Source organism: Plectropomus leopardus, chromosome 17 (genome assembly GCF_008729295.1).
Source record: "Plectropomus leopardus isolate mb chromosome 17, YSFRI_Pleo_2.0, whole genome shotgun sequence".
In the NCBI taxonomy this organism is placed as follows: domain Eukaryota; kingdom Metazoa; phylum Chordata; class Actinopteri; order Perciformes; family Serranidae; genus Plectropomus; species Plectropomus leopardus.
The window spans coordinates 12,201,073-12,223,253 of record NC_056479.1 but is presented as its reverse complement, the minus strand read 5'-3'; the positions used below and the strand labels follow the sequence as shown (position 1 = coordinate 12,223,253).

General features: G+C 40.6%; 1 protein-coding gene across 1 annotated transcript; it reads left to right on the top strand.

Moving 5' to 3' along the window:
* Nucleotides 1–1,647: 1,647 nt before the first annotated feature.
* On the top strand, nucleotides 1,648–22,143 carry cntnap1 (contactin associated protein 1). Its single transcript, XM_042505239.1, has 24 exons — nucleotides 1,648–2,183; nucleotides 7,285–7,386; nucleotides 8,950–9,143; nucleotides 9,434–9,587; nucleotides 9,946–10,149; nucleotides 10,463–10,647; nucleotides 10,926–11,075; nucleotides 11,220–11,481; nucleotides 12,551–12,700; nucleotides 12,796–12,970; nucleotides 13,379–13,485; nucleotides 13,605–13,727; nucleotides 14,085–14,288; nucleotides 14,382–14,538; nucleotides 14,621–14,748; nucleotides 15,699–15,872; nucleotides 15,970–16,188; nucleotides 16,301–16,540; nucleotides 16,636–16,875; nucleotides 17,073–17,200; nucleotides 17,365–17,458; nucleotides 18,623–18,853; nucleotides 18,941–18,985; nucleotides 21,932–22,143. Exons 1-24 carry the CDS (start codon nucleotides 2,123–2,125, stop codon nucleotides 22,129–22,131), a joined length of 3,927 nt encoding a protein of 1,308 aa, XP_042361173.1. The 5' UTR covers nucleotides 1,648–2,122; the 3' UTR covers nucleotides 22,132–22,143.
* Nucleotides 22,144–22,181: the final 38 nt, after the last annotated feature.

Genomic DNA, 22,181 nt, shown 5'->3' with positions numbered 1-22,181 from the left:
TTTCAGGTGTTGATGGTGATGTTAAATGAGTATACTATGTGTGAGTTTGTTAAATAAAAAAAATAAATATATACATTTCAGCTTTCATTGTGAGTAGGTGGAATTATTATATAATCACCCTTTGGCAGAGCTATTCTCATGAGGAAAAATACAAGCATTATAAGACTGATTTTCATATAAGCTGGGTATATTTTGCAGCAAAAAATGATGCCAAAATGACTTTTTGAGTGAGCTTGGCATTTGAAAGCCTGCATAATATTTGCTGGAAATTCTGCCTGTGGTTGCTCTTGGTAATCAGTTCATCGCATGAGCTTTTGTGTTGTTTTTTTCCCCAGATGAGTAGTTTGACCTCAGCAGACCTTATTAGGTCTCCTCTGAACTGGTCTCTATGGTTACTTGAAGGTCAAAAATAAAAGGTCAATTGGGAAACAGATGGCGATAAGGCCTACAAACCCTCACAACTATAAGCTAGGTGCAGATGTGTGGGAGTTAGGGCGTGCATGTGTTTGTGTTGACTGCACATGTTATCAGAAGGCAACAGAAGAGCAGATATCAGAAGATTACATTTGTTTTGAATGTTGTCTCATATTCTGACAGAGACAACCCACCTAAGAAATAAAATAATGCTCTTTGCCTGCTTTTTTTTTTTTTTTACCTTTAACACAGCAAAATGACTATTTACAAACTATAACCACACACTTTAAATGTCATTGCACCTTCTTTGTGTAAGTACATCTGTAAAATTATATGGATCACTGTAGGCTATTGATTAAAAAAAAACTAAATATCCAGAACACTTGAGGAATACCAAATCATTTTTGTACCCGTCTCTTGTCAGGTAAATACCTTTGCGGTGCATGAATAAGCCACAGCTGCAGCCAGTTTCCCTGCTGATTTGATGTCCTACTTTTCTCTCCCATGTCACTCTCTTCTGTTTGCCATTGTCTTCTCTCTGCAGACATAATTCTATACTCTTACGGTATTTCAAGAGGGAAGCCAGCGTCAGGGAGCTTACAAACTGACAATCTGATTTGATTGAAAACACGGTAAATCCCACGCTGGCCCAGGCATTCAATCTCACATCATCACTGACACACTGCCGTCCCATAAACCCACTTCTTAATCCCAAAGCCTTTTTATTTTGTGGTCAATGTGCCACCCATTGCCACAAATCCCCCTCTGCCTCAGACTCACCCCGCCCCCATCCCCATGTGTGTGTGTGTGTGTGTGCGTGTGCGCATGTGGATAAGTTCAGGCACAGCTGGCATCATCATCCTGTAACCTGTTCTGTTCTGGGCATGTTTGTGAATTCACTGGCACAGACCGAGTACCTGGACAAGGTCATAAAGACACCCAGCAGAACTGTGCAGCCGGCTGGTTTGCTGTGATTGTCATTCTATGTGCTTCTGCTGCTGATATAGGATATTACGGACTCTATTTTGGGGTTCAAGTTCAGATCTGCTGTTCCTGGAGAGAAAAACTTCTTAACCATCCCCTCACTAGTGCAGTGCACTCCAGCTGGCAGCCACGAAAAGTGTGCCAGAGGACGATATGAGATGCCAAGGAAGAAGAGAAGAGGAATATATCTTTAGTCAGCTAATGCTAGGATCCAAATCCCAGATGGAAAATTGTTGTTTTTGAACAGTTCTACAAGACTTATTTTGAGACTGGAGACAACTTCGTATGATTGTTAATTGTTCTGGAAAAATACCATCACTCTACTGCGGACTGAAAAAGTTTTTCCCCCTTCCTCCCTTCCAGTCTCCACTGCATCCAGCATCTTACGGAGGGGACGGCACAGATTCCGCCTGGCCTACAAGCCCTCTGCTCTATGTTGAATTAGATCATATCAAACAGGAGCCTCACCATTACATGACGGTCATGTGAATTAAACAGTTTAAAGGATATAAAAGAAGAAGTGCGCGCTCTCGGCGAAGCGCAGCATCAGCACCAGCATCCGATGCGCGTCCCCGCCCCGGTAGAGGCTGCCCGAGATCCCGGGAAGAGGAGTTGGAGCTGCGCGAGTTAAAGTTGGGCTAAAAGGGGGTTGAGAGGATGCTGCAGAACAATCTACGATCTAATTAAAATAGCCTGTGCGGAGAAACGTGTCCTAAAGTGAAGGATGACTTGCAAAATACTGAGCATATGCCTCTTATTTTTGGGTTTTCAACATTGCTCATCACGTAAGTCTTGTGAAACAGCAATTGTTCATGTGTTATGGGCTGCTATGATATGATTAAAATATGTCAAAGTGTGTATACATGGCTTATCTGCATAATGTTTAGCGTCTGATCAATATGCTTAGAAAAAGTTGCAAGATTATAAACGGAAAATACCACCGGAGGGCAGAATGTATAGCCCGGGGTGTTGAGATCGTTGAAGGGCAGCACACGTTGCGATAAATCCAGACAGCCTTTAAAACACAGGTCATTAAATTTCACTGCTTGTCTTGGCTATTGCGATTTTAGTAAAGCGTTGTTTTGTGGGATCACACACACAAAAAAAAAGTGTTGAGGCAAAGCGAGTCGGTCCTGCAGGAGGTGCGCATGGTTGTCCCCATCGCGCTGGACTGTCTGCATTGCAGTGCTGCAGCACGCAAGTTTCTGCACCGTGTGTCCGCAAAGAAGTCTCGACTTCTTTGCCAAGCACGATGCATGCAGAGTATATTTTGTTTCTGATAATAATATCCGTATCGTTTTGACCGTGTGTGTTGTTGTTGGGTGAAAAATCCGTGGAACAGATTTTCAAAGTGGCGGTTGAGAGAGCAGGGCACAGCGTCCTGACCGGGACCAGCCCACTGCAGTACTTTTTTTGGGAAGCCCGTGTTCCCACCACCTGTCCCTAAAAATCCCCGCATCCTGCACACGACGAGCGTGGATTCAACTGGCAAGGCAGTCATTATTCACTGTAAGATCAGTGAAGCAGTCATGTGATGGGTTTAGCTGGACAGAGGTGGGGCTGTGTTTGGGGGCTAAAATTGGGGTTCGATGAGGTGCCATCCATCCTTCTATCACAGAGCTTGTGTGCATATAAATAAGCTTTGAGCGTGATGTCAGTGCCAGGATGACCTCACAGGGTATTTACTTTTAATTTACCCCAAACAGTGCATTGCATGACTCATTAGTTTTTTATATCAGTGGGAGATCAGAGAGGTGGGATGCTTTATCATGTGACTTCTTATTGATAGCTGCAATTTGGTTAAACAAACTTAAGCAGGTTCACAGCATTAGTTCTGGCACTTAATGAAAATGGATCCACTTTCTGATCTCTTTCTGAGAAGTTATTGCAGGGGAATGACATTCCTGAGGTGGTTTGCATTACATATGATGCCATGCTGCTGCTGATCACTGAGATCTGCCACATGGCATGCTGGGAAGTGAGTGGCAGTATCTTACTGTAGTGTTAAGAGATTTAAAAAGTGAATGAGCAGCAAAGACTGCAACTGAGTGGAAGTTTGTGAACGTCATTGGATCATCAAATACTATCCAGTAAGTGGGGGCCTGTGGGTTTGGCTTGTTGTAGATCCTGTTTATTGGCCAGGCTGACTGTATATCTGCTGTGTTTAAGTGCACAGTGGAGCTCTGCCAGATTAAAATGGAGCCTCAAATTTCCCAGGACAGTGACCCAGCCTGGGGTGGGGCTGAGGCACACCCTACAAAGTGCGTGTTTGGATGTGGATGAGGAGGTTGTGATGGTTTATGCGTGGTTTGCAGTCCAAGTAGCAGGGGAGTGACAGTTTGGTCCATGTGAAGGGATTTGATATGATATGTAACAATGGTGTAAGGTTTTGATCCAACATTTGGGGGGACACATAAAGATGGAGGATGGGGGCCCTCACAAAGAAATGTTGAGCAATAAAAACTTGATATCCTGCATTTTAATCATTTTTCTGCATTGTTTTATACTCCTTTGCATCAGTTTAATGAGAAAATGACTTTAATTTCATGAAAATACAAGTCCTCTGCTACTTGAATGGGGGGCAAATGCTCATGTCCTAAATATTGAAATCTATGCCTATGGTATCTAGAACAGTCGTTTCCAACTGGTCCAGCCATGGGGTCCAGATTTTGTCCTTAGCCACTGGTTTAAGGTCCACACATTAGAAAAATTAAATTCAATTTTATTTCACAAAATGCACACAACATGTGGGCACAGGACACAATTGAATAAAACATTGCAAGAATAAAGTACAATTACTTAAAACTTAGTAATACTCCTGCAACAAAAAAGTGCATCTTATTGCTATAAGATCCATAACATCAAAGTGCTGCAAAGGCACATCATGTTAATAATACCAAGAACAGGGCAATAAAATAGTAGGATATCTGAACAGCAGGAAATTGCACTTCAAATTAAAAGCCTTGTGCCAGAAATTCAAAATAAAGTATGTTTTTTACAAACTTGACATATTTGGTAGTCACTTGCAGTCCATTCAGAATTTACCCATGTACCAATTTTGGACCGCACCCCACCAGTTGGGAACCCCTGATCTAGCACATGCTTTTCTGTGTGGAGACTTCTGTTTTTTACTCAGAATATTAAGCTGATAGATTTGAAATTGAGTTTGGGGCGGCTGTGATGCATGGTTTGTGTTTTTATCTCTAACAGTATCCAGACACCACCCACTGGGATGCCTGCTCGGGGATGACTGAATAATTAAAACCCCTTTAACAGAGCCTGCTACACTTGCTACTGCCCCTTTGTGCTGTTCTGTTGCAGTAATGGCAACAGTATTTTGACATATTGTCGGTGGACATCTGCATTCAGTTGTACACATACAGGGTTTTGCTGTCTGACTCCTCAGCTGTCATGCATCACAGGCTAGTGACAGGCAAAGGAGGTGCGTCTCTGCATACTGTATGTAACCAGCAGTAATGACGTGTCAGCCCAGACGGGCCAGCCTACACTTACAGCAGACTGATGATTCAGCAAGTGGTGCTAGAGCTCTACGTAGCCACGCTGTTCCCCACAGCTCCTTAATGCTAAACCGAGAAAGAGACTCTGTGTGGTGCAGAGAAGAGAGGGAGGGATCACAAGGAGAGGGGTGAAAACCTGGTGACTGGATGCTCTGCACAGGCTTCAGGTACACTTAAGCTACTGCATCATGACAACGCCCACTTGGGGAGAGAGAGAGAGAGAGACAGAGAGACAGAGAGAGAGAGAGAGAGAGCAGAGAGAAGTAAAAAATAGCAAGATGATGAGCGAGAGTATGAGGTAATGGGATGCAGTGAGAGCAAGAGAGAGTGGATTATTTTTTGGAGATAAAAGGAGAAAGAGGACTCAGAGTGAGGGAGACGAAGCAAGATGTTGAATAGGTGGGGGTGTGGAGTGCGTGACAGTCTTGCCATAAGGAGGAGCTTCGTGGCCTTGGTTAACCTGCCGAATTCTGGGATGGAGCTCCACATTTAAAGTCAAACTCCTCACCTTTCACTAGCAGTTGAAGAATTAAAACAAATCAGTGCACCTTAAGACATTTGCAGCAAATGAGCCTTGCCTGTGTAACTGCAGCACAAAGCAACTAAACATTTTTGTTTGGAAAGCCACTGGAGCAGTGATATCATTTGAAAAGCCTCCACAGTGTAATGGAGTGATGCGGCAGAAATCTTTTTTCAATCAACTGCAGCACGGCAGAGATGGTGAGAAAGCCTTTCAGGGAGGCACACGGAGGCACAAAGTCAAGGTCACATTTCACTTGCTCAGCACATTTCCTCCACCTTAATGTGCAGCGTGTCCTTGCACGAAAGGTGACAGAACTCATGCTCATGTGACAAACTCATTCTCATGGAATGAGGCAGAAAATGGTGTATTCGTGCTGTAAAATTGCTAGCGAGTGTTTCATGCTTTATTTAAGGTAGCGTAGAGCGCTGGATGAAAGCCCTCTACTTCCTCATTTCTGCAGGAGTTGCTGTGTGATCACTCAGTTTGCTAACCCCCTGACAAAGTTATTTAAAATTTGAGTCTATGCAGCAGTAGCCTTCCTCATCTTGCTCCATCTGCAGACTGCATACTAATTCTGTTAACGTTTTGTGTTTCTAGTCACTGTCTAATGCCTTTTCTCTTGTGCTCCATGACCTGTGATTATACGAACAGGAATTTAGAATGCCAGACCTCCTGTTTACTGGTTAACAACTCCAAAAATTTAGAGGGGATTACACTGATTCAGGGAGGAGGAAGAGGTCAGATCAGAGCTTCTGTAATATACCTTATTCCTATTTAAGCTGGTCCTGTGCTCACAGATAATTTCTTTCAATCTACCTACATTAATATTCTAGCAAAACCCAATCCATCTGTATTTCTTAGCCTATCTATATTAAATCTTTTGGGAGCATACTTAGGCACTTAAAATGAGACAGTGTTTCTCTTGCAGCTTGAGGTGAGGGCATCACACATTCATCCTCAGCAGTGGCACAAGTGAGATTAGGTAGAATTATGGTCAGTTTTAATAGCCGTGGGCTGGGGAGCGAGCCTGAGCAGATGGGTGACGGTCCTATCAGTCTCATAGCCACATGCAGAATAGCAAGATCTCAGCATGACAAAGCAACAGTCTCAGTTTGCCTTTCGACTTTCCTGCCCATGGCACTGCATACTTTTTCAAGAAATCACGCTGAAATATACACACATGCAGGCACTGATAGGCAGGCACGTACACACACACACACACACACACACACACACACACACAGAAAGACATCCATGTGACGCAGCAGCGTCATTTTTATTCTGCCTCTGCAACACCGAACGGTGCAAGATCAGACCTCTTTTGAAATAGGAAGGGGGTGTTGTGTAACCGCATGACATTCACAATAGTTTATCTCATAGATAGCATGCATAATCACGAGCTGTCAGTCTCATATTTCACCACTCGATCCACCCAACCTCAGAAGAGATGCAAAGATGATGCATGCAGATGATGCGGATGTCAGGACACTTAGATTCATAAATCTTGGCCCCCCACCTTATAAGGAGGCTATTTATGAACTGTGCTTTACTGTGGAATATTAATCTATGACTTCACGATCTGTATAACTTCACCAGCAGAAAGAGTAAACATGTTTGTGTTACGCTTTGAATTCAATTGGATTGATCCAACCAAATTTTTTATGTCTAATGGGGCATACACAAGCTTCTAATTAAACTGCAAATATTCTTTTCTTATCAAGCTGTGCAGCTGGGCCAGTCTTTGTTGCCAAGAACCGCAGCATTTTGAAAGAAATGTATGGATGCTGAATTATGAGAAGTGTTAAATAACTCCTGACCTTGATGTCTTCCTCATTGTCACTGCAGGAGAATGTGTTGATCCGCTGATCTCCAACCTCTATGCCTCCTCCTTCCTGGCCTCTTCCAGATATAACTTTCTGTACTCTGCAAATTTTGCCAAATTATACGGTAAGTTCCTAATTCCTAATTGTTGTTGAGTTAATTCACAACATTCATCTTACAGACATTCTAATTGTGGATGTTTTAACTTATCATGTATCTCAAGTTTATGGTTTGTGCATTCTGTCATGGTTCGCAGTCTAAACAGCAGGAGACTGACAGTTTGGTCCATGTGAGGGGAACTGATATGACATCTAGCGAGGGTGTAGGTTTTGTTTCAACATTTGGGGGTTCTACACATATGAAATAGGGGTTGGGGATTCTCCCAAGGAAATCTGGAGCACCAAACACTTACTTTCTTGGATTCTGGTGAATTTTTATGCAAAAATCTGTGCCTTTTCTGCATCAATTTAAAATGGAAATGTCTCTAATTGCATCAAAATGAAAGCCCTGTGCTACAGACAAATACATGTATTATTAATATATAAACCTTAAATCTATGTCTATAGAAGATGAAGGTCTGTGTATAGACTTTTGTTCTTTTACTCTAAATATAAAGCTGACAGAGATCTGATATTGGGTTTGGTTCTGGTGTGCTGCATGGCTAGTGTTTCTATCTCTAACAGTATCCAGACACCACCAAATGTGATGCCCGCCTGGGCATGATTCAATGAATACCCTTTTTTACAGGATCTGTTTTACTTTTAATGCCATTTTGAGCTGCTCTGTTGCAGTAATTGCACAGAATTTTGATATATTACTGACATATTGTTGGTGGACATCTGCATTCAGTTGCACTTCAGGAAAAGCAACTCTGGTCGATTTAGGCATGATAATATTATTAGTGCTCATTATGTCAAAGAGTTATTCCTCCAGTGGAAAAAACTAAACTTTCAGATACTGCAGTATCTGTACTATATGTCAAAGTTGGGGACTTGTTAAATGCCTCGGGGATCTTAATTAAAGTCCTCCTCTGTTAAATAAAGTGTTATTATGTTTTTGTCCCCTAAAAGTAATGAACTTGGCTATAGCACACTGACTTGTATCCAAGCAAAGTTTGTCATAGAGAGGTATTTTTGCATTCCTCTACTGTACTGAGGGGGGCGATGCATGTGTACTTCCCCAAAATCTAAGATTCAATGATGCCAGAGAAGCTATATTAGGTACATCACTAATACAAAATTTAATCACTGTTTAATATGGGAAGGGTAAAGGGTAAATCAAAGGGTAAACAGACTTTGACACAACAACAGCAAAGAAACCTGAAACCTCCAGCACAGAGCGGACTTGTCATTACAAAGAGCGGGATAAAAAAGTACAAAAATAATATAAAAGATGTTCACTACACTTACTATTCTAAAACAGCTGCTTGTCGCTGATTGTGGTTCACAACAGACTCCTCATCTGAGTCTCGTACTAGTATAAGTATGTAGCCACAATTAGATAAATATATTAGAATTATATTGGGTAATCTGCAGAATACTAAATTTGTTTGATTATTAAGGTACTCACCCCAAAATTGACAGCAGTTTAAAATGGCTGCCAATAGTTCAGTTGATGTCACAGCTCCTTTTTTCATGATCTCATCCCAATCAAACTGTATTTGTCAAACACTCCTCTTCCCTCCCTCAGGCAGCAGTGGGTGGTCTCCATCCCCCAGGGACAGACAGCCATGGCTGCAGGTAGACCTGGGCAGGAAGTATCGACTGGTGGCCATCGCCACCCAGGGGACCTTCAACTCCTATGACTGGATCACCAAGTACACCCTGCTCTATGGAGACCGACCAGATTCCTGGACACCGTACATCATGAAAGGAGGAAACTCTGTAGGTGTCAGTGAGCCAGCATGGCTGGGGCGGGATGAGGGCCATAACAGGGATGAAGTGTGGATTAACTAGTCAAATGTAATCTTTACAGCTGATCCTATTCAGTGGGTGTTCTATTAAATTCATTGTCACTGGCACAGAAACAAAGACACCACAGCATATTATCTCTCTCAACACTGACAAAGCTAATCTCATCATCAGTTCATCTCCAGTCCCTTAATAAGATGTTAACACCATTGCAGTGTCTCAATAACTCTCTTCCCTATATCCCTGCTTTCATCTGTTTGCAGACGCTGCCTGCAAACTGGAATTATTATCAGGTGAAGAGGAATGTCTTCCATTACGCCTTTACTGCTAAACACATTCGTCTGCTGCCTCTGGCCTGGAACACAGAGAATGGAGGGAAGATCGGTGTGAGGCTGGAGCTGTATGGCTGCTCTTACGGTAAACATGACTGATGGACACTGCCCAGGGATTTACTGTCTCTGATTCACATCCAGGGACATTCTGCAATCACAGTGCTTAATCATTTGATAATATGCCACTAAATCCAAGCGCAAAATATGCCACAATATGGTCCTTGTTAATAAATGACTAAGCTTAGTGTCACCTGATTCATATTCAGGAACATCATACCCTAGATGCAAACACATCGATGAGCTAAGAACATGTGCCATGTGGCGTTTACTCAGATAATTCTTAAAACCTTTCAAACAAATGCTACATAAGACTAACATGCCCCTCACACCCTCTGCAGTGATTTTCTGAAATAGTGAACCCCTTTTTGAAATTTTGCTTCCAGATTCCTATGTGCTGCAGTACAATGGGGATGACTCAGTGGTCTACATGTACCCCGGAAAGAGGTCCCGTACACAAGAGGACCATATCGCCATAAACTTCAAGACTCTCGAGCAGGATGGTCTGTTGTTACACAGTGAGGGGATTCAAGGAGACCTCTTCACCTTGGAGTTGAAAAAAGGTCGTCTTTACCTGCACATCAGCCTAGGTACAGCCTGAGTTGTTTGTTGGATAAATAAAGTTGCACACAGACATTCCCACAGGGATGACCCATAAAGTTGGAATTTATGGAAGAGATGTCACTGGCAATTATGACAGTGACATCCATCTCAAAAAGAAGAAGGCTTTTCTTAATCCTGAAATAAAGCTGAGTTGTGTGGGGGAGAGATATCAACATTGCTGGTTTCATTCTTGACTGTAGCCTTGAAGTTTCTCTCAGTTTTACATTCTTTAGAGCTGGTTTGTGTTTTTTTCCCCCATATATTTAGCCCACCTCTCCGTTATTTCCCTCTATTTCCCAGGGAGCAGTGTGATACACAAAGTTGATGGTCGCATTACGCTGACTGCTGGCAGCCTTCTTGATAATCTACACTGGCACTATGTCACCATCAAGCGTGTTGGTCGACAGGTGAACTTCACAGTGGACAGTCATGAAGTCACAGCCATCTGTAAAGGAGAGTTCACACACCTGGATCTGGACAATCAGGTACCTCATATAGGGGTCATATCTATCTAATTATAATGTATAAACTTAATGCTAAGACAAAGAAAATGATCACTGAGCGGTATGTTGAATTCTTTTAGTGAATGGTTCTTTGAAGGACACTTTCAAATGACTTTTACTAAGTAATTGTTCTCCAAATATTTGTTACAAGCTGGTTATGATCTAACTTAAACGCTAAAGATTTACCTATTGCATGTATTTATTTATTTATTTTCTCTGGTTGGTTATGGTGACTGAGTGCCTTAATACCTTTCTCCTAGCTATATGTAGGAGGTGTCATAGAGCAAAATTTGCCTCACTTGCCCACTACACCAAATTTCCGTGGCTGCCTGGAGAATGTCTTTATCAATGGCATCAACATCATCGACAAAGCTAAGAGAGAAGACCCTGATATCCGCATCCCACGAAAAGTAGGGCTTCACTGAAAAAACCATTGTACAACATTCCAGCACTATCACTGTTTCTTATGATCACCATTAATGCTTACAAAAAATAGCAATCAGCGAAATTTTTTTCATTGTAAATGAGCTCTGATTTCTCTTTCTTACCCTCAGAAAAAGATGCATTACGCTTGCAGGGACATTCTGCTCAAACCGATGACTTTCGCTGGGCCCAACAACTACCTGCAGGTGCCGGGCTTCTTCAGGAGGACTCGTATGTTTGTTAAGTTTAAGTTCCGCTCATGGGACTACACAGGGCTGCTGATGTTCACGAGATTTGCTGATGACCTGGGTGCCCTTGAGCTAGGCCTAAGTGAGGGACAAATCAATGTCACTATATTCCAGCCCGGCAAGAAGAAAATCCAGTTTGCTGCAGGTGGGCTTATGCAATTTTTTAACACACTAGAAATGACAAAAAAGATACATTTAAAGGCTTTGACGGTTTGCTATGCCTTGCCCCCTAGTCAGTATTGCTGTGTCTGTCAAGCTTTCCCTTCTGCTCACACACATATGCAATACAGTGATAAAAGCAGATTTACTTTACTGGAAATTCATATTTTCTTCAAACAGTGGGTCCTTGATTTTAGACAGAGTAAGACAAAGAAGACCTCTGATTTCTAGCCAACAATCGTGAATACTGTCGCTAACAGATTTCATCAGTTGTAGCTAGCTAACTAAGCTAATGTTAATGCTACAATTTAGTGAGATGGCTTAAAACTCTCCATCTGTCTCCATCTAACAATGTAATGTTTCCAGCTGATTTGATAACCCTGTAAAAGGGGTCTTAAACATGCATTCTCTTTAATGGCTGCATAGCACATATTGTGCTAAAAGATTGAGGCTTAACTTGTTGCCGGACATGTTGACATTTGCAGTTTATGTTAAAGCAGATAAACACACACTTTAGCCTATACGTGTGCTCTTGTGCTTTTGGTTTAATATGGGTAGAAAAAAAAGCAACAAACACTTTAGATGACCAATATAGCTACTGACCAAATCAGTTGTTTTTTTTAAATAAGAACTTCAGGTAGAAACTCCCATGTGTCATGTACATAAAAGCAAACACTGCCTCAATTTGACATCTATATCAGTTTAAGTGTGCGCTGTATTAAGAATATTTTCTCTGCTTTCCCATGTCATTTTCCGATGAAGAACTGGAGCTGTTTTCTCTAGTTATTTTACCTTGCAAAACACAGGAATTGCTTGTCTAGTGCAGCCTTGATTGGTTATTGTGTAAGGTAACGACGAGAAAATATTTCAAATATAGCAAACACTCAAAATAATATAGATTTCTTTAGGTGGCAAAAATACATTTTACTGCTGCCAACATCTACAGCATCACATTGCAGTAATGGTCTGGATAAATGTGCATTACATTATGCATGTGATCTCTGTAATGGATCTGATAGTAGAAATATCACATGAAATCATTTCTCCAATCTTAGGCTACAGGCTAAATGATGGCTACTGGCATACAGTGGATTTGGCTGCCAGAGACAACCTGCTGACTCTCACACTTGATGAGGAGGAGGGCTCTCCACTAAGGATCACCAACCCTTTCACAATTCGCACAGGGGACCGCTACTTTTTTGGAGGTGAGTCAATGACTTCAAAATAATTTCTGACAACTTACGAAATCAATTGACAAGTCAGCATTGTCAATTTCATACATTTGCTATCCTGCGCATAGGTTGTCCGAAAACCAACAACACAATAAGGAAGTGTGAAACCAAACTGAACCGCTTCCATGGCTGTATGCAGCATATCTTCATAGACAATGAACAGCTTGATATCGACATTATTCTGCAGCGACAGTGGGGGCGCTATGCTGAGCTGTTGCTGGGCACCTGTGGCATCACTGACAGGTAGGAAATAAAACCTAATTTACAATATGTAGCATAAAGCATACATGACTGAAATGATTTAATTAATAGCAGAAAAAAACTGCATCTATCTTTTTATGTTGTTTGAGTCATTATGTGCCGCTATCATACCATAATCCTATATAAACACACATATTCCTATGAGGATTCATTATTTCTACATCATCCTGGCTTTTTTATTGCCTCAAAGTAATGTGAAGTCATTCAAGATGTTTGTGCAGCTTTTGGCACGTAATTGTCTTAAGATTGAAACATCACTTGTTTAGAGCTGGTGGCAACTAACAGAGACAGTAGAAAATGTGGAAATGAAAAGAAGAAAATGACACACTTTTGTATCTTTCAATTTTGTAACATCAAAATACTCAGTATAAGTGCATGTTTTGTTTTCAGGTGTAGTCCAAATCCCTGTGAACATGAAGGCAGATGCATCCAGTCCTGGGATGACTTTATCTGTGTGTGTGAGAACACAGGCTATAAAGGAGAAGTGTGTCACATGTGTAAGTGCTGGCTGGCAATCTTATAACTGTAATAAGTATTTCTTTACGGTTGATTACACTTGACCCATGCCATATTTCTTCCTAATAACAACAAATCGATCATCTCACTTCTCCAACAGCGGTTTATAAAGAGTCATGCGAGGCCTACCGACTCAGTGGCAAGTATTGGTCTGGAAACTACACCATCGATCCTGATCTGAGCGGACCGCTGAAACCATTTGAAGTGTACTGCAAAATGAAGTGTAAGTAATCACTGTCACTAACAAAATACAGCTTCATCAGCACTGTGTTCAGTGTTTGCTGGCTCCTCTGTGGGTTGTTAATGAAAAGTTGGGGAGTCAGGTTATCGTGTTTCTGTAATGAGAAATGTGTGCTGAAATTTCATGGGAAATTAAAACGGGTGTATAAAACAAGATAGGTTCAGCTGTTTCTCCCTGTGCTCTGCGTGTGTGTTGGAAAGTGTGAATTTTCTATCTCTAACCTCTCTGTTCACATTCAGGCTTTCAATTTCTTTTCATTTTTCTTACATTAATATTCCCATCCATCCTTCCTTTTAACATTTAATCACTATGACCTGTATCTGTCATGCCTCTTTACAGCATATAAAGCTTGGACAGTTATTTTGAATGACCGTGTGGATGGTACCAGAGTGACTGGGAGTTCAATAGACCAGCCGTATATAGGAGACGTCAACTACTGGAACGCCTCTTGGGATGAAGTCACTGCTCTAGCCAACACCTCCATGTACTGTGAGCAGTGGATTGACTACTCCTGCTACAAGTCTCGTCTCCTCAACACCCCCAGTGAGTGGCATCACTCAGCTTATTGATTTGGTTTTGTGCTCATGGGAAAGGAGAAAAATAGCAAACTAACTCAATATTTCTTTTTCAAAACAGATGGAAGACCTTTTGGTTACTGGATTGGTCGTAACAATGAGAGTCACTATTACTGGGGCGGAACATTCAGAGAAGTCCAAAAGTGCGGCTGTGCTATCAACCAAACCTGCATTGACCCCAAGTTTCAATGCAACTGTGATGCTGACTATAGACAATGGTGAGTGGGGGACACATTGTGCAGGTTTAGCTTGTATTTGCACTGAGGATGAATGTTTTACGTCTCTGCTGTGGCTTTTCAGGTTCTCAGATAAGGGCTATTTGGACTGGAAAGACCATCTGCCTGTGAGGAAGGTGGTAGTCGGGGACACCAACAGGACCGGCTCAGAAGCACACTTCACTGTCGGGCCTCTCCGCTGCCATGGCGACAGTGAGCTTAAATATTATGGGTTGTGCCTGCACAGTGTGATGTTTAGCCTTGTTGAAGGGTTAAGAAGTTTTTTTGATATATATTAGGGGTGAAGGAAAAATTGATACAGCTTCATATCGTGATATGTTGTGTAGTTTTATATATATTGCATTGATACACAGATGCTAGGAGTGGAAATCAGGGGCCCCAAGATTTGATATTATCACAGTTCTTAAGTCACAATACAATATGATTGTGATTTTAAAAGTTTTGCAATATGCTGAGTATTTTTAATAACATATACTGGGATACATTGTGATTTATTACTTTTATTAAAATGCAAATTATGTCCCCAAAGGAAAACTTTGTCAACATCAGTTTTATCTTATAAGACAAAGTTTCAGTCTGTTCATCACACTTAAATTGTTTTTAATGCAACAAAATGTATTTAGTTGACTGAAGAAGCAATTTATTTTATTATTTGACCTCGTTAACTTGTATTTGTAATAAAAATGTGATACTTGGCATCAGTGTATCAGTATGACACTGCCACACTAAAATACTGTGATACCAGCTGTATCATTTTTTTATCCAAACCCTTGACTGACACCTGGTATGATTTTTTTTTCTTTTCGATTTTTATTATTTAAACTATTCATATTAAAAACTACAAATAAGACTTTGGTAACCTACTACAGTAATAAACTTGCCTTTTCATTCCACTAGACACATTTTACTGTAATAAAAATGATTGAAGTAAGACACTTTATCTCCGTAGATGTTGACAATTTTTTTCTTTGGGGACATAATTTATGGTTGAAAAATGGTAATAAATAGCAATACATGTCATTATAATACTCACTGCAAAATGTTTAAAATTACAGTAACATTGTATTGTTACTAAAGTGGTGCGACAATATGGAATCATCGCACCTCTAATATATATATTTCTTTTTCAATGTATTCCACAGGAAATATTTGGAACACCATTGCCTTCACCAAGCCCACCTACATAACCTTCCCCACCTTCAGGCCTGGTTCCAGTGCTGACATCTCCTTCCACTTCAAAACCTATCGTGTACCTGGCGTCTTTTTGGAGAACTCTGATGACCAACTTAGAAACTTCATACGTATAGAGTTGAATAGTGAGTTGACTAGCAGGGAGCTACTCTCCTCCTACACCTGAAAGATTTATCAAAGAATTACAGCAAATTCTTAATTTTTCTTTTTTTTCTCTTCCAGCAACCCATAACCTTGTGTTTATATTTATGGTTGGCGACGGCATCCTTAATGTGACACTACGTTCCCCTGTGCCTCTCAATGACAATGAGTGGCACTTTGTTCAGGCCGAGATAAATGTGAAGCTGGCTAGGATTAAGGTTGATTATCAGCCTTGGGCTGTCACACGTTTTCCAGGTCAGACCTTTGTCACCATGAAGTTTACGCATCCTGTCCTAGTAGGTAAGTTTCCTGAGGTGAACTCTGGATATTTAAACTGGCACTCCATACAGTATATCTAATGTATCCCCTCTAAACTTTGAAAAACCGCTGATAAAAGTATTCTTTGTACTAGGTGCAGCCAACCGCACCCTGAGACCCTTCTTGGGGTGTCTTCGAGGGTTACGAATGAACGGTGTTCCTCTTGATCTCGAGAGCAAAGTAAATGAAGAACAGGGTATAAGAAGGAACTGTACTGGACAGTGTCTCAATGCTACCATACCATGCAGAAACAGCGGCCAGTGTATAGAGGGCTATGCTTCCTACACTTGTGACTGCAACAACACAGCTTTTGATGGTTTCTACTGCCATAAAGGTGAGATCATAGATCCATGACAAAACCATCAAATAAACATCATCTGCAGCAGTACTTTGCAAAAAATATCTAATTCCACAATGATCTTTTCTCAGACATTGGAGCATACTTTGAGATCGGCTCATGGATGAGATACAACATACGAAAAAAGCCGGTCACAGACGAAGCAGCGTGGGCCAACTGGATCGACCCGCACTACGACAACTTCAGCCTGGGCTACAATGACACAGCAGATGACATAGAGTTCAGCTTCAGCACCGTTCACACGCCAGCCGTGTTGCTCTACATCAGCTCCTTTGTCCAAGACTATATTGCTATCATCCTCAAGACCGACGGTAGGAGAAGCTCAGAAACAATTTGTCTGAGAATGTGAAAGCTGGACTTTCTGAAGTACAATTAGGGCAGCAAATTAATTTATTTCACAGATTAGAGACTCAGAAACTCACAAAACTAAGACATTAGTAGATGTAATGCAGTTATTGTTTAAAACAATACATGTTATTGATATGTTTTGCTGTCTCTCTCCCAACAGGCAGTGTAGATCTAAGGTATAAGCTGGGGCTCATCACACATAAGTACCAGCTGACTCACAGAAACCTGGCAGATGGATATCCCCACTATGTCAACATAACCAGACACAACAGAACCATCAAAACACAGGTTCATGCTGCCACTGCTGTCACTCTGTAAACTCTGATCTGTGGTTAATGTTATCTTCAGTCAAATAATGGATTATGTGTCGAAAAGTGATTGACAGTTGTGCATTCACCTTCACCAGAATAAAGACCATAACCATATCTTACCTTATTATCCCCTGCCCACAGGTGGATTACATGGAGCCCATAGTGGAAAAGATAACCTTAGTGGAGGACGCACGATTTGACTCTCCGAAGTCCATGTTCCTGGGCAGAGTGATGGGTAAACACCTAGTTTACAATGAGTTGATGAAAACACGAAGCCTTATGTTTTTATTGTGCTGCCAGCAGGCCTTTCTGCAGAATCTGTGCCTTTTTCATTTTGTAAATTTTAAAATTTAAACTTCATTCTTTATCTTTATTTCAGCACTGCACAACTGTTAAAAATGTGTAATGGTCGATCTAAGGCTTTTTTTTTCTTCACAAGGTCTTTACATGGAAGACGGTTCATATGAGAAACAGGACTGAGTTTTTTGCAGAGCATTAGTAAATGCACAAAATGTAGTCACGTGACATCAATGGAAATGCATGAAATCATCAGCACTTTTTCAACTATCTAAAAAAACAGTACCATCTAAGAAGTAATTTAGGCAACAGGACAGAAGACAGAGTGAGTGCACTTACTTTTCTGTCCATGGCTTTCAGTAGATTCAAACAATGTTACTTCCTGTTTATCAGGTGACTTTTGGAATGTTCCAAATTTATATAGAGGGGTCAGGGCAACAGGACTGACTGAAAACCAGTCCGCTAGATCTTTATTTAATGTACTTTTTTTTTTGTTTATATTTTACACTTGCTTTGGCAACACAAATGTTTCCCATACCAATAAAGCCCTTTGAATTAAACTGAATGAACTGAATGCCCTACTGAAATGCAGTGTGCTTGTGTAACATAACAATTTTGTTTGAATACGTTTGCCATGTTTTGTCAGGGCCGAATGTAGCTGTGGACACAACCAAAATGTACTTTTTGATTAACATATGAATTATCTTATCCAATGAGATTATGTATTTTGTATTTAAAATGGAAATAGTGGCACACAGTAATACATATATTTATGAAAGATTAAAAAAAAATTCATGATAAAGCGTAATACTAATTTTTTTTTTTTTTTTTTTTTTTTTAGCGTTTTTGGTATTTTTTATAGATTTTTGATTAAATATCTTAGTTTTTTAAGAAGGTTTATATGCTATATCTTCATGTTGCAATTAGGACTAAGTACAGGACCCATTGCTTAATGACAGAATATATTATACAAATACTTTTCATGCATATTTATGAATATAATGTCCTGAGGACAGAAAAGGCACAGATTTAGCAGAATGGCATACTGTGGCTATTTTAAGTGGGAATGTTGTTGGTGTTTTATTGTTGTTTGCTCTTTCAGAGGTCGGTGACATTGACTATGAGATCCAGAGGCATAATGCTCCAGGCTTCATAGGCTGCATATCTGGGGTGAGATACAACGTCTACGCACCTTTAAAGGCCTTATTCCGTCCAAATGAAACAGACCCTCCTGTCACGACACAAGGCTACGTATCTGAGTCCAATTGTGGTGCATTCCCTCCGATCCTGGGTTATGTACCTTGGGAAGTTGACCCCTGGTTTACCACCATAGGTGAGTTTATATGTCCCATAATGCATCAGTACAAAAAAGAATATTATTTTGTTGAGATTGACTTATCTGTGTACCTCTTCCTTTCAGAGTATTTTTATATCCATGATGACCTGGGCCTGTTTTGGATAACAGGTAAGATTATTGTTTTTTCTATTCTTTATTACTCTCTGGTGAGACATTGCCCTATGTACACACATACTACATATCTGACTGGCTGCATTAAAGAAATCAGACTACTAATGTGAAATTTAGCTGTTTATTTAGTTCATTTTGAAGAACTGTTTCTCCGCCTTGCTTCTGTTTTATTCACTCCTCTCCCAGCTGACACAAATCAGCCGTTTGAAATTTTCTTTCCTTTTTTTCCTAAAATCCTCTAATCCTAAATTAGAGCAGCGTTGTCAGGTTCCAGTGTGGGCGCTTGAGCGTAATTTCAAACGTCTGTTGGACAAAAAAAGAAAAAGAAAACATCCATTGAAAACTTAACAGTCCGTAATTTCTAATGCATTATTTAGTCTAAACTAAGATTATATTTTATTCAATTTAACTGAAGTCAGAATATCTTTTTAATCTACTTAAGTATATGAATAAAATGCATTTTTAGTAAAATAGGCATATTAATCAAGAGATAGACCAATGATTTGTCGCTTTAAAATGTCTGTTATGTACTTAGACTTACAAATGTATACATAAACCATATCTAGAAATAGATCATTTACAATGAGTTCAGTAACTTTAATAGTGCATTACGCCTCTATTCCTTTATCACATGATACAAATGTCCAAATGCAAGGCAATAGAATCATGTAGAAGCAACAGGCAACAACAAAGAAAGACAGTCTACAATACAATAAAACATATTTTGATCATTTTTTTTAAAAAAAAAAAGCTGCCTATGCTATGAGACAGTTAGAAATATTAGGAAATTGTTTTTTGTTTTTTTTTGTCATTCATCATTTTCATGTGAAACAAGTGACCATATCTGTAAACACAGACATAAATGCATTAAAACAAGAGCATGAAACAGAGGCTGAAATATGACAAATGCATTTTTCCTCTCTATATCTATGGATTTCTGTAAAACATCAATATTTAATATACTTCTTCACTTATTTAATCCCTGTGACAACGCTGCACCTTATTACAAGAGGAGTGTTGAGACTGGTTGAGTGGTTTGCGGCGCAGCATTACAGACGAAGGGAAAAATTAGAGCAGGTCTCCCTGATGAGCAGGAGAGGCTGGAATCTCAGGATTAAACTGCGGCAGAGAGACTCTCTGCTCCATCCCTGTCTGAGACCTTTACCGGATCAGCTATATTTAGTCTGCATGGGCCCCAGCTTACTGTTCATCATTGATAGATGCTTCGGCTTAATGGATCATTCAGATTCAGGGGTATTATGCTAATGCAGGACATCAGCGTGTCATTAAAGATTGGTGTGCCTTTCAATCATCCAAACAATTGTCCCCCCTGGTTATCAGACATCGTCCTTGTTTGATATACTGCTCGGAATAAAATGACACCACTTGTTTAAATGTGGCTGTAAAACAAAACTGCTGGTGTGCAAATTCTGTTGCAGGGAGATTAAAGACATCTGTTTTTACATTATCCATCCTTCATTTGACAATATTACTTAAAATATTATGTGTGCTTTTTTGCTGCTCAGTGTTTGGTGCTGTATATCTTTTGAAGGGCATCAGCAGTATCGATCCATTCTCTATCTATAAACATTTATTGAGAGTATGAACCTGAGGGGCTGAGGCCTGTCCCAGCATGCATTAGCAGAAAAGGCTGGGAGACACTGCAGATATTTTGCCGGTCCATTACGCAGTGAACACACTGACAGACTGACAAACAAACACCCACCTACAGGCAATTTAATGTCACCAGTTCAGCTGACCTGCTTTGGTGTGTGACAGGAAACCCAAGCAAACACAGAGGCAACATTAAAACTTCACCCAGAAATGACAGGAAGTCTGAACCTTTAGTTGTGAAGCAACAGCTTCAACAGCTTCAAGGCTCAGAGGCAGCTGGTCTGTGAATACTCAGAGTCACAATCTTGTAAAACAAGTGACCACATCACAAATCTAGGGAATCATTTTGGAGGCTGACATGACCTTTAACAATCATGTTAGCTGCATGTGAGGAGTATCTCTAAAGGTCCAGACACATCAAATTGACAATAAAGAACAAGAAGGCTGACTGTTGCATAGCTGTACATTGCCTGTGTCTTGGCCAAAAAATTGCACCTGAGCACAACGCAAAGACTACAGCTAACAGCTTACTAGCATGTACGTTCTGTGCCTGTGTAAGAGGAAATAACTCTCCATACCAACAGGCAGCATCAGTCTGTATGTCATTCAAAAAAGGAAAGACTGACAGGATGGATTTAAGATGCTACTTAGCCAGTTAGAAAATGAAAAACACAACCATTTTACCCTGCGCCACTGAACAATTACACAATCACAAACCATTTCTGTTTAAGAGCTCAATGGCTAAAAAAATCATCTTACATCTTACCTAATATAACAAATTTATTTCAACATCGGTGTGAAGGTGTTTGATGTGCTTCTGGAGCCAGCCTCAAGTGGCCTTTCGAGGAACTGCAGTTTTGGCACCTCACATTGGCCTTATTTTTCAGCACCACATTTTAGGAACTTGGTAGCTTGGGATACATAGGCTGAGCAGACGTTTAAAATGACAGTGTCAGTGATGGAAGAATGTGGGAATGTGAAGTTTGTAAAAATAAAATTAGATACAAAGCACATGGCATCAAAGATGTTGCAGAAATACAAACAACGGGATTTATGTATTTAAGTATTGCTGATGTAGCTTCTTTGTGACGTTTTGACGTTTTATTAGAAACCGGACTTGGATGTTAGAGACGGCTCGTTAAGACACAGGAGTTATCTTATTATCTTTATAGATAGCATCAGACCTAAATACACACAACAGTTTGACTGTGAAAATGTAGCATTTAAAATGCAGTCAGTCTGTTCCTGCTCCTCATCAGTATTTCTAGAAGCTCCTCTTTCCTCATTGTGTTGCAGATTAACTCTGACTGTGCTATTTTTATCCCTCAGTCATTGTCATCCTGGCACTGCTGCTGCTCTTCGGAGGCCTGTACAGCATCTATGTCTATGCGTACCAGCAGAAGGGCAGCTACCGCACCAATGAACCCAAGAACCTGGAGTCCCCCAGCAGCGCCAGGCCGCTTACTGAGACCCTGAGGAGAGAAAAAAAGAACCTCCCAGAAATTGAAGAGGAGTTCAGGAGCGACTAGCACATCAACAGGACCTTTGGGACAGCGGGTGGGATTTGACAGGGGGTTGG

Coding starts and splice junctions, on each gene's coding strand:
- cntnap1 (XM_042505239.1), top strand. CDS start 2,123: ATGACTTGCAAAATACTGAGCATATGCCTCTTATTTTTGGGTTTTCAA. Junction 2,184..7,284: donor TTTTCAACATTGCTCATCAC/GTAAGTCTTGTG, acceptor TTGTCACTGCAG/GAGAATGTGTTGATCCGCTG. Junction 9,144..9,433: donor TCATGAAAGGAGGAAACTCT/GTAGGTGTCAGT, acceptor ATCTGTTTGCAG/ACGCTGCCTGCAAACTGGAA.